Source organism: Meriones unguiculatus, chromosome 1 (genome assembly GCF_030254825.1).
Source record: "Meriones unguiculatus strain TT.TT164.6M chromosome 1, Bangor_MerUng_6.1, whole genome shotgun sequence".
Taxonomy (NCBI): Eukaryota; Metazoa; Chordata; class Mammalia; order Rodentia; family Muridae; genus Meriones; species Meriones unguiculatus.
Window position 1 is genome coordinate 148,653,550 of NC_083349.1, and position 12,006 is coordinate 148,665,555.

The 12,006-nt window shown below is 44.1% G+C and overlaps 1 protein-coding gene across 3 annotated transcripts; it reads left to right on the plus strand.

Moving 5' to 3' along the window:
* The first annotated feature begins 715 nt into the window (after positions 1-715).
* Mmp27 (matrix metallopeptidase 27) lies at positions 716-10,963 on the plus strand. Of its 3 annotated transcripts, none has more exons than XM_021628543.2 (10): positions 716-960; positions 1,819-2,057; positions 3,210-3,358; positions 3,442-3,573; positions 6,011-6,172; positions 6,346-6,463; positions 7,347-7,477; positions 8,364-8,523; positions 9,213-9,316; positions 10,723-10,963. In XM_021628543.2, the coding sequence occupies exons 1-10, from the start codon at positions 859-861 to the stop codon at positions 10,956-10,958; spliced, it is 1,533 nt and encodes a 510-aa protein (XP_021484218.1). In that variant the 5' UTR covers positions 716-858; the 3' UTR covers positions 10,959-10,963. The 3 variants fall into 3 exon arrangements, with proteins under 3 accessions (XP_021484218.1, XP_060225084.1, XP_060225092.1); XM_060369101.1 differs by having other exon boundaries at positions 3,520-3,573; XM_060369109.1 differs by lacking the exon at positions 3,442-3,573.
* The last annotated feature ends 1,043 nt before the right edge of the window (positions 10,964-12,006 follow it).

Sequence of the window (12,006 nt, forward strand, 5' to 3'; positions counted from 1 at the left end):
TTCCAGGTTCCTTTGTTTCTCCAAAGTTCCAAGCAGATGGCACAACCCAGAATCTCCAAGCATTCAGAAGTTTGCAATGTGAAAAACGGAGACCAAACAAAAAGTTTGAGAAACCAGAGGCAATCCTGGTTTAAAAAAAAATCAAGATAAGAATGTTTCACATATTGGGCGAACAGAAGTAGGGAGAAAGACTGGGAGAGTGGAAGGGAAACTGAGGTCAGGATGTAAAAAATAATTTAAAAGAAAGAATGTTTAACATCATCGACACAAAGAAGACATATTACATAAACACTAAAATACAAAACTACAATATATGATAATAAATAAACAATTTCTCCAGATCTAACTAGACCGCACTCCTCACAACTAAAGATACAGAGGCAGGGAGATGGCTCGGTGGTAGAGCAGTTGCTGTGCCAGTGCGGGACCAGAGTTAGGTCCCCCAGAACTCATGGAAGCCAGTCACAGCACACAATGCAGTATTTAACTCAACTGGTTCCTGACTCAACCATTTTTTCACATCACACTACCAAGATATGCTAGCGTTTCCTGCCAGAGAAAATTATTTCAAAATCCGTAACAACTTATCTGTTGAAAACTATCAATCTTGAGAAGAGCAAGCTGACTTGGGAACCTTGCTATGTGATACATTCAGTTTCAAACGTGAGCAGCATGCTGAATAAACAATTACAGACTCTGGTTGCATAATCCAGGCTTATCTAAGGGGGAAATGTCATGAGACACTTCATGGCAAGTGTCCTTCGCTGTTATTAATTAAATGAATACTCATGCCACGTCTCACTGTGGACTTTCTAAATGCCAAGCTAACAGGAACAAGCTTTAGCGAAAGAGACAGGAATGAAGCAACTTCTGCCTCTGGTGTTTAATTTTATAACACTTTCCTCTGCCTTTCCTCCCGACCTAAAGGACAAAAATGAGGAAGACAACCAGCTGGCCCAGGTAGGAACTCAGTGCATGCGAATAGCAACTAGCAATAAAATGTTCCTTTCATAGCTTCTCTAGGGACCTTGCAAGACAGCAAATTCCTGCAGAGTCCCAGAGCTTCTCAGAAGAATAAGATCCTTGCCATGTGTCCGGCTCCAAGGACATGAACTGGGTATGAGGAGCAGTGTAGAGGAGAGTGCGTTTACTGCACCTTTAAACAGTGGTCAGGAAGAGACCAGTGTGAGAGAAGAAAGAAACAGTTTACATGCGTGAAAATCTCTATAAATACATTTTTCAAGACAGCAGACCACAATAATCTATCATTTGGATCTCTTTAGGCACATATATGTGTTTGTTTGTGTGTGTGTATGTGTACAGAGAGAGATACACAAATGTACATCTGCATATACATACATACATACACATGTACATATGTGTGTGTGTGAAAAAGCATGTGGCTTTAGCAATTCCTTCTGAAAGTCCAGTTAGTCTGTCATATGTTGGTTAAATCACGTAAGTTTGCAAAGGAGATAATCACCTCTGCTGCCTTCTAAAATTTCAAGATGAAAGGAACAGTAAATCATGTAGCAGTGTCTGCACCTGGCAGGGGCCACGCCCTCGGTGGAGGATGGGTGTTTTGTGGACCATGGTTTGGCTGACTCTAGTCACTCATAAATCAACAGACTCCTGGCACTGAAAGAGTCAATAGTGGCTCCTTTCTTCCCCCTCTGCATCTTGCCTTTCCCATCCCCTTGTTATTTATTTCTTCCTTATCCTCCCTGCTGCCAAAGGAGACTTGAGGCCACTTTGTTCACTTGAGGAGAATGCTTGCTCTCCTGTAGCCCGTGTCATTTTTTTTTCTTTCTTTGTCAGGCGTATCTCAACCAGTTCTACTCTCTTGAAATAGAAGGAAGCCATCTTGTCCAAGGCAAGAACAGGAGTCTCTTAGATGGCAAAATTCGGGAAATGCAGGCATTTTTTGGGTTGGCAGTGACCGGAAAACTGGACTCAGCCACTCTTGAGATCATGAAGGTGCCGAGGTGTGGTGTGCCCGATGTGGGGCAGTATGGCTACACACTCCCCGGGTGGAGGAAGCACAGTCTTACCTACAGGTAATGCTTCTACCAACCTGCACGAACTAACCCAAATAACCTCGAACATGCAGCCAGAATAATGGCTCATGTAACCGAGACCTCCCAAGTGCACGTTATTCCATCCCCACATGGGAGCTCTGCCGTGGGCAGTACTGCTACTCCCACCTTAACCACAGAGAGACGGAATCGAAAGGCGATGGCCTGCAGCCAGTGTTGCAGAGGGCAGGTTCCAGTCTCTGGGCTTTCTTCCCCAGAGTGGGCTCAGGACGGGAAGCACTACCGTGGGCGACAGTGCTCTGGCTGCACCATGAGATGTGCAGTAAGATGAGAAGACTGTGGGGGGGTGGTGGATGGTGTGGGGGCTGGGGTGGATGGCATTTGTGTTTGTGTATGGCTGTCGGTGTACGGGGTGTTTGGGATAGTTTGGGTGTGATTGTGTGTGTGGTGGTAGTTGAGGTGTGGTGTGTGTGTGTGTGTGTGTGTGTGTGTGTGTGTTAGAGTTGTCAGCTCTAATCCTGAATAGGTCCCAGTTTAAAGAGGCTTTTGTCCTCAGCTATTTAAGAATAAAATGATACAAGAGATTTAATGAAAAAAAAGAAAAGAAAGCTAGCTAAGGAGCAAAATAATTGACTCGTTAGTTAAGAATTTTTATGCTCCTGTTGACAAGCCAAGTTCAATTCCTAGTATCCACATGACAGCTCAGAACCATATGGCACTCCAGATCAGAGGTATCCAAGTTCTGCTGGCCCTTACACACATGTAGTACACAGACAAACACTCAAGGGCACATACCCGCACGCATACACCTCACATAAATAGATGATGGTGATAGACAGACAGACGGGTAGAAGAAAGCTAGCTAAACATAAGCCTGAGAGTGAGCCAAACAAGAATTGTTCTTCTGTGGTGCTTCAGGTTCCGCCTGAGTTCCCCAGAGATGAACCATGACCCGGAAGTGTAAGCCAAAGAAACCCTTTCCTCCTGTAAGCTGCATCCGGTCAATGTGTTTATTTTATTATAGCAAGAGAAAGGAAACGCCAAGTTAGGTTATGTAAGCCTCCTTCATTTAAATAAAGTGGCAGCAAATGTTAAAGAACAGTGCAATGACAGGTAACTATAGCCCATGCCTAGTAAACTGCTGTGTGTGTGTAAGTTTGCCTTATTTTTCAGAATAATGAACTACACTCCTGATATGGCCCGGGCTGATGTGGATGAGGCTATTCAGAAAGCTCTAGAAGTTTGGAGCAAGGTCACTCCATTGACATTCACCAAGGTCTCCAGGGGTATTGCAGACATCATGATAGCCTTTAGGACCGGAGGTAAGGCTTGCATCTGGAAGGGGGTGGCGATTTCTTCTAAGATCACAGGAAGCTGACCTTTCTCCCAACCAACTGTATCTCAGCCCATGGCTGGTGTCCTCGTTATTTTGACGGTCCTTTGGGAGTCCTCGGCCATGCCTTTCCTCCTGGTCTGGGTCTAGGTGGTGACACTCACTTTGATGAAGATGAAAACTGGACAGCCAAGGATGGGGACGGTGAGTCTTATTTTCACTATGAGAACATTGTATCAATCTAAAGGACCTCTGGAAAGAATCACTGTACAGTGTAGCTGCCTTTCAAATCCAGATCTCCTAATTTGTCACATAGTTTTCTATATTCTCACAACACACTAGCAAAGTGACCAACTGCCACTGACAATAGCTGTGCTCTGGTCATCTTCTCCATACAGCATGCTTGCAGCGTTCGTGGTCCTGCGTGAGAACAGCGTTTGCCATTTAGCCCTGCACTCATTAACACAGCCCTGTGAATTTCCACACTGAATGCCAGTCCACTGTGCACACAGAGCTATGCAAGGTGTGTTCTGTGAAACCCAGAGACGTGCTCCGAAGTCCCAGCCTTGCAGCTGTCTGTGATCCTGTGTGATGTATAAAGCTTTAAGCCCCATTCTCAGCACAAGGCTGCAGACTGAGCCAATGGCTGGAGCTACCTGTAGCTTAAAGACTGAAGGAAGACTTAAGAGGGCTGGTGGTTTTAAGCTTCAGGTTAAAGAAGACTTTGGGGTTTATGGGCCAGAAAGCAGCCTCTCTCTACTAACCTGCCCCCAGCTGCAGAGGAATTAGGCTCTAGTCCTTATATTTGGTCTAGTCCTTTAAAGCAAGTGAGCTGATGTTGTTTCTTTGATGGGCCTGAGTAGCACTGACATGTTTTGTTTGGATTTATGTGTGTGAGTAATTTGCTTTCTGTGTGTCACCTGTGTGCACTGATGCCTTCAGAGGCCAGAAGAGGACTTCAGATGCCCTGGAACAGGAGTTTGTGAGTTCTGAGAATCAGTCAGACCCTCTGAAAAAGCAACCTGCACTCTTGGGTGCTGACCAATCTCTCCAGCTTTGGCATGCTGTCATCTTTCAAACAGAACACCCAAACTTCACAGTAGTAACGCTGTGTTTACTAAGAAAGGAGCAGGCTCGGAAGAAGTGCCGGCTCTCACTATTTTCATCCCGATCACTGACTCAAGAGTTTGGGGTGGAGGTCTGGCCTCCAGGGTACCAGGGAAGTATAGGTCATGGCCTTTTTGGAGGGCAGCACACGGGGTTCAAGATCATTCCTGAGTCCATGAGTCCAAACACTCCTGCCTGTGTTGGTTTTTGTTTCTACAAACCCTGTCCACTCTCCCAGCTGGAGCACATGAAGCTATTTTTCTCCCAAGTGCTTCTGAGACAGATCAAGAGGTCAGCACTGGCTGAGCTTCAGGCAACAGTGGGAACCAAGGGTGAGTTATGGTCAGTGCCACGTGAGCTAGCATCACAGACAGGGGTGTGGAGGAGGACCATTACAGAAAACTCAGAGGCTGGGTGAACTTGTCTGCTGTGTATCTTCCTCCTACTGAGAAATAACACCATTTCTTTGGTTTCCATCTTGGTCCAAGGCCAGCATATATGTGCTTAATCAATTATAAAAAATGGCCAAAGCATTTGTCAAACTCAGGATTGGTAACCTTTCTCCAACAGGCTTCACTTTTATATCCAGAAGCAAAAATGGAAGATTTTGCTGCCTGACTGTCCTTAACCAATAATTAGGGTTATTTTTTGCTATTCCCCACGTTGCCTCAAGCCCTCTACCAAGGAGGATGTGTGAGATGGATTATTAAAGAAGCCAGAGTTGGAGTCCAAGTTCATCAAGGCTGGTTTTTCCAAGGAACAAGATAAGCATAGCCTTCAGCTGAGCTCTGCTGGGATGTCTGCCCTTTGTGTTGTATCCCTTTGGAGTAGAGGAGAGTTGTAGAGAGAGGACACTGACGGTCAGCTGGAGGACTTCTCTCTCGTTTGCATAAAACTCTGAGGTCAATCCCCAGGACTGAATGAACTGGGGGTGGTAGTGCATATGGTAAACCCGGCACTTTGGAGGTAACGGCTAGCAGATCGGGAGTTGAAGATCATACTCAGCGATACAGTGGGCAGAGATCAAGGCCAGGCAGAGATACAAGACATAGAAATAGAAAGAACTTATCCCAGGGGGCATGAAAGACAGCACAGTGTTGGGAAGAAAGGCCAGAGGGCTGTGCCAAAGTGTCTGTGGCTGAAAAAAGGGTAAGGGCTAGATTGTTGAGGGCTAGGAAAAGAAACTAGGGCTCTATCGTTCAGTCGGTGGAGGACCACAGAAGAACATAAGGGTGGTCATATACAGTCAAGCATCCCCGAAACCGCTGGCTCCGTTTCTTAAAATAATACTATCTGTTTCTTCTGTTGTTTTGTTTTGTTTTTTTTTTTTCTTTCTGAGACAGGGTCTTACCATGTAAACTTGGCTGGCCTTGACTTCAAAGAGATCTGCCTGCCTCTGCCTTCTCAGTCCTGGCAATAAAAGCATGTAATACCATGGCAGCTAAATAACACTATTTCTGCGTAAGTCTTCTCAAGCCCGCTGTGTTGAACTTCTTCATTCACTCACACAGTCATGTTTTCTGTTTTCATTAAGGGTTCAACTTGTTCCTTGTGGCTGCTCATGAATTTGGCCACTCTCTGGGGCTCTCTCACTCCAGTGATCAAACAGCTTTGATGTTTCCCAATTACGTCTCCCTGGATCCTCGCAAATACCCCCTTTCTCAGGATGATGTTGAAGGCATCCAGTCCATCTATGGTGAGAAGCATCATGGAACAGGACTACGGTGACTACGCCAAAGGCTTGTCAGAGAGGAAACTGAGGCGGTTGCTTCCTGAAACATTGCTGTGGAGCAAACACGTACTTAGGTAACATCCTTGTGTGGACACAGTTCCTGTACCTTCTGAATACTCTTTTTTTTCTCATTGAAGGAAGTCCACCTAACGTACCCACCAAGCCAAATGGAAACCCTGAATACACCTGTGACCCCAGTTTGAATTTTGATGCTATCACTACCTTCCGCAGAGAAGTAATTTTCTTTAAAGGCAGGTAAACCTATCCCCTTGACACTCCAACTTCTTCTGAAGGTTTTTCTTTTCAAAGGAATGGGTGGTAAACACTGAAGTCCTGGCCTCTGTGAGAACATGTGCCATTCACATTTTACAATACACATGTTATTTAAATGTTTTACCATATACACACATTGTTTGGTAAGTTAATTTTAAATATTTAAAGCAAATTTAGACAGGTGGTGGTAGCACACACCTTCAACCCAAGCACTTGAGAGACAGAGGCAGATGGATCTCTGAGTTTGAGGCCAGCATGGCCTACAGAGCAAGTTTCTGGACAGCCAGGGCTACGCAGAGAAACCCTGTCTCAAAAGATAAAATAAGGCAGATTTAAATTACAAGATAGTATGACATAAAGTCTATTTTCAATGACTTCTTGGCCAAATGAATACAAATCTCAAAAGTGTCTTAACGTCAAGTTAGAGATCATTTCGGGAGCCTATTGTTAAACCTACAATTGTAGAGTTATAGAACTCTGTACATCAGATCACATCTGCTTGAAGCTGGCAGTGATGGGAGTATGTACACCTGGAAATCTGCATATACCAACCTTCAGGCCTTCCACTCACCTATCAGCACACCAGCAGGAGAATCTTCCTCACTAAACATAGTAGAGAACAATCGAAGAAGACACCCGAGGGCAACCTATAGCCCACACATGCATTCACGTGTGTGCCCCACATATGTGAACATGCATTCACGTGTGTGCCCCACATATGTGAACATGCATTCACGTGTGTGCCCCACATATGTGAACATGCATTCACACATATAAATATAAATATGACAAAAAGTGATAAAGCTAAGAGTGCAGAGTGTTGGTGGACAGACAAAATCTATGAGGTGTTTTGTGTCTAACACAGGCACTTGTGGCGCCTCTACTCTGGCATTGCTGATGTTGAGTTTGAGCTGATTTCTTCCTTCTGGCCATCTCTGCCAGCTGGTCTTCAAGCAGCCTATGAAAGCCCCAGAGATGAGATCCTTGTTTTTAAAGGTAAACTTGCCTGTCACAGTTCCTCTTTCTCCTCTTTCCTAACCAGGACACTGGGTATTTCAGCCCAATACAATCTTAGTCATGAGCTGAATGCTGGGGCTTCTCTCCTAACTTAGTTTCCTCTCAGAAATAACAAGGAGATGGGCTTTTCTTTATGGCTGTGATGATTTCCATCACCCCAAATTCACTAAAGGGAATTTTTATGATAAAAATTGAGAGCTGGACAGCAATTAGGAGCACTGGCTGCTCTTCCAGAGGATCTGGTTTGATTCCCAGCATCCATATGGAGGCTTACTTCAGTGCTAGGGGATTCAATGCCCTCTTCAGGCCTCTGCAGGCACCAAGCACACACATGATATACAAACACACAGGCAGACAAAATACACACACACAAAGTAAATAAATATTTTTTGAAACTATAGAATTTCATTCTTTTTCTTCCAAGAAAAGACTATCTCACTTTTATGTTCCCTTTTATGGGATTATCATATTTAGCAAATAAAAACAAATGGAACATGAAAAAAAGAACAGTAGAGGCATGGGATACTGGGCTCATTGCTGAGAGGAATTGGGTATCTGGTTATTTTCAAATGCCCTGAGTCATCTTTTTCCCAGTAAGATGAAGAGCAGATGGGCTGGAGAGATGGCTCAGAGGTTAAGAACACTGGCTGTTCTACCAAAGGACCTGAGTTCAATTCCCAGCAACCACATGGTGGCTTACAACCATCTATAATGAGATCTGGTGCCTTCTTCTGGCCTGCAGACACACATGCAGGCAGAACACTGTATAAATAATAAATAAATAAATTTAAAAAAAAAGTTTGGGTTTAAAAAAAAAAAAGATGAAGAGCAGAAGACATCTGAAGATACCCTTTTCTCTCTCTAGATGAAAATTTCTGGGTGATCAGGGGGTATGCTGTCTTGCCTGATTACCCTAAATCCATCCACACACTCGGCTTCCCAAGAAGTGTGAAGAAAATTGATGCAGCTGTCTGTGACCATGACACAAGGAAAACTTTCTTTTTTGTGGGCATCTGGTGCTGGAGGTAACCGTATTAACTAACCACTTGTTTAATTAGGGAGGAAGCCATCCGTGCTGCCATCACCCCAACACAGACAAAACAAAGCGAATGTACAGTCTCCCAGTGGGTGAAGTCCATCCCCGGAAGATGACATTATTAAATAAGGTCCAACTTCAATTAAAAATAATAATAAAGCTATTGATGCCAACCAAATTCTAAATGGCAGAAGCACAGCCAGTCGGAATCTAGAAGAAGTGCAAGGTGAACCTTCACATGATCCTTAGGGAAAAAAACTATTCTGACAGTTAGTGTGGCCGTTTTCTTTGATCATTTTGTTGGTGGTGATGGTTTTCTGCCCTTGTCCCAAAAGCTACATCTTAGCCCTCAAATCATTTTTTTTTCTTGTTGTTTTCAAACGATGGTAAATGGAAGCTGGAAAGATGGCTCAGCCGATAAAACACTTATCATACAAATGTGAGAGCCACACACACACACACACACACACACACACACATACACACCACACTACTGCAAATGATTCAATCAAACATGATCTCTACCATTTTTTTTATAATTGGTCCTATTAGATGTTTCCCTCTGCCAGGCCTGCTCAGTTCCCATAACCCTGCTTGGCTCTAAACTGGGCAATAAAAAGATTAAGCTCACCAAACAGACATCAAGCAGAAAGAAGCCTCTGAAACCTTTGCACACAGGTATGATGAGGTGGCACAAGCCATGGACAGACGAATCCCACAGAGGATAGGGAAGTGCTTTCCGGGAGTTGGCTTCCGTGTGGATGCGGTCTTTCAGCATGAAGGTGAGTGCCAATGCTTCCACTGTGTGCACACTTGAGACAAGGAAAGAAGACATCCCAAGTTCAAGTTTAGTGTAACGTTACCATTCCCAAGTGCATACACTGGTCAATAAACATTGCTCCCATAGACATTATCAAAATGAACCAGGAAGTGCTGAGTTGGACCCTGAGATGCTATTTCAAATCTATGTAAATAGTACCGAAATTAATTTTAGTCACTATGGACCTAAGGGTCCCTAAAAAAGCCTCTATTGAGTGAGAGATGACTAAACTCACAAGATGAACAATTATTCCCAAACATACAAAATAGACATATACATACATCTTATATACACAATAATATATACATATAGTTAAAATACATAAGCTTAGAGTTCATGTATGAGAAAACTGTGTTTCAAGTATCTGAGGCAGTAAGATTATGGGTGAAACCATTTTAAATGACTATTTAGCAGTTTTGGGTTTTTTTTGTTTGTTTTTGTTTGTTTTTTTTTTGTTTTTTGTTTTTATTGATTGGTTGGGGGTTTATTTAGTTTAAAGTTCTTTGCTAGGACTTGTGCTGGGAGTGGAATTGAATGTTTCACTTACACCAGGCAAATGTTTTGCTACATCCTCAGCCCAGAACCTTAGGTAACTTAATGCACAAAGTCCAGATAGTGGATTTTCAAAGACAATGGTCTGGGCCATGAAATAACTGATGGTCTAAAAAAAATTGTTTGAGAACTGGTAAAATGCTTCATTGTGTAAAGGTGCCAGCTGTTTCTGCCTGATGACCCAAACTTAATCACCAGATCAAGGATGTGAAGGAGGATGGAGAAAAGCCAAATCCACAAAGCCATCCTCTAACCTCCACGCATACATCATGGCATGCAGACACCCACACAGACACACATATGCATGTGCACACACACACACACACACACACACACACGCATACATCATGGCATGCAGACACCCACACAGACACACATATGCATGTGCACACACACACACACACACACGCATGCACACAAATAATGGTAATAATAATAATTTTTGAAAACATTTGTGTGCCACTTCAGTTATCTCCTTGATATCTAACCAGAACTCCAAAACCTAAAATAGGGTTTTTAAGTGTTGCGGACATATAGAAATGAGGGTGGAGGGTCCAAGGACAGATGCAGAGGGACCTTCCTTTCCCTCACTGAGACGCCAGGCCTGACTAGCACACCCAGAAGCCTTTGACTCCTGTGCTTAGCTTCCTCCTCAGTGACTCCCCCGGAGGAGGAGGAAAGCAAACCACCACGTCTCTGTAATTCCACAGCATCCTTTTTCTTTACACTGTTGCTGGAGTCTGCTTTCGTAGAACTGAAACGCAGGGGAGCAGTTTACACTATGCCAGGTAACTAACCAAGCCTCTCTGCTTCTAGGGTTCTTCTACTTCTTCCGTGGGTTGAGGCAATTTGAGTACGACATAAAGGCAAAGAACATCACCCAAGTGATGAAAACCAACACTTGGTTCCAGTGTAAAGAGCCGTTAAATTCACCGTTCAATGTGGTTGTCGAAGAAAAAACACATTCAGTTGGTACAGTGATGTTGCATCATCAAAGTGTAAGCCTCTTTGTTTTCACTATTGTTCACGTGCTAACAAACATGTACAGTTAACAATAAATGACACTAATAAATCAAAAGATTTTTTTATTTTTTACAATTTATTCACTTTACATCCTGATTGTAGCCCCCTCCCTCATCTCCTCCCGGTCCCTCCCTCCTTCTTTCCCTCCACCCCCTCCCACAGTCCATTGAAAGGGAGAGTCCTCCTCCTCTAGCTGATGCTAGCCTATCAGGTCTCATCAGGACTGCCTGGGTGCTCTCCCTTTGTGGGCTGGCAAGGTCAACTTGCTAAGGGGAGTTATCAAAGCACAGGCAACTGAGTTCATGTCAGAGACAGCCCCTGCTCTCCTTACTAAGGAACTGAGCTACCACGTGCTACATCTGAACAATGGGCCTAGTTCCTCTCTGCACATGGTCCTTGGTTGGTGCATTAGTCTCTGCAGGACCCAGATTTGTTGGCTTTGTTAGCGCCTTTGTGGAGCTCCTGTCCCCTCCATGTCCTTCTGCCCCACTTCTTCCGTTAGACTCCTTGTGCTCTGCCCAAAGTTTGGCTGTGAGTCTCTGCATCTGTTTCAATCCCTTGCTGGGTGGAGTCTTTCAGAGGCTCCTATCCTGTTCCCTCTCTTCTGCCACTTCCTGTGTCCATCCTGTTTGCCTTCTGAATGAGAATTAATCCTCCTCCCTAGGATCCTCCTTTTAACCTGAACTCTGCCTCAAATGGACTCGAGAGTAGGAGAGATGACTCAGTGGAAAAGAACACTGGATGTTCTTTCTGAGGATCCAAGTTTGATTTTCAGCACTCCCAACTGTCTGTAACTCCAGGTCCAGGGGATTCTGATACCCTCTCTGGCCTCTGAGGGCACTGCACACGCATGGCACACAGTAAAACATGTCTTAAAACTAAACACTAGAGACAATTTTTAATCCAATCATTAGCATTTCATCTTGTTTGGTCCTTTGGAGCTTAGTAAACTGCATCCCTTAACCCTATGAACACTCTGAACTCACCTATCAATGAGCTATTTCACCTTCCAGAAGCAGGTTGAGAGCCTGGGTAAGACGAGAAGAATGTCACGCTTGATGCAAGTCTCTAACAATT

Coding starts and splice junctions, on each gene's coding strand:
- Mmp27 (XM_021628543.2), top strand. CDS start 859: ATGAAGCAACTTCTGCCTCTGGTGTTTAATTTTATAACACTTTCCTCT. Junction 7,478..8,363: donor TGAGATCCTTGTTTTTAAAG/GTAAACTTGCCT, acceptor TTCTCTCTCTAG/ATGAAAATTTCTGGGTGATC. Junction 9,317..10,722: donor TGCGGTCTTTCAGCATGAAG/GTGAGTGCCAAT, acceptor CTCTGCTTCTAG/GGTTCTTCTACTTCTTCCGT.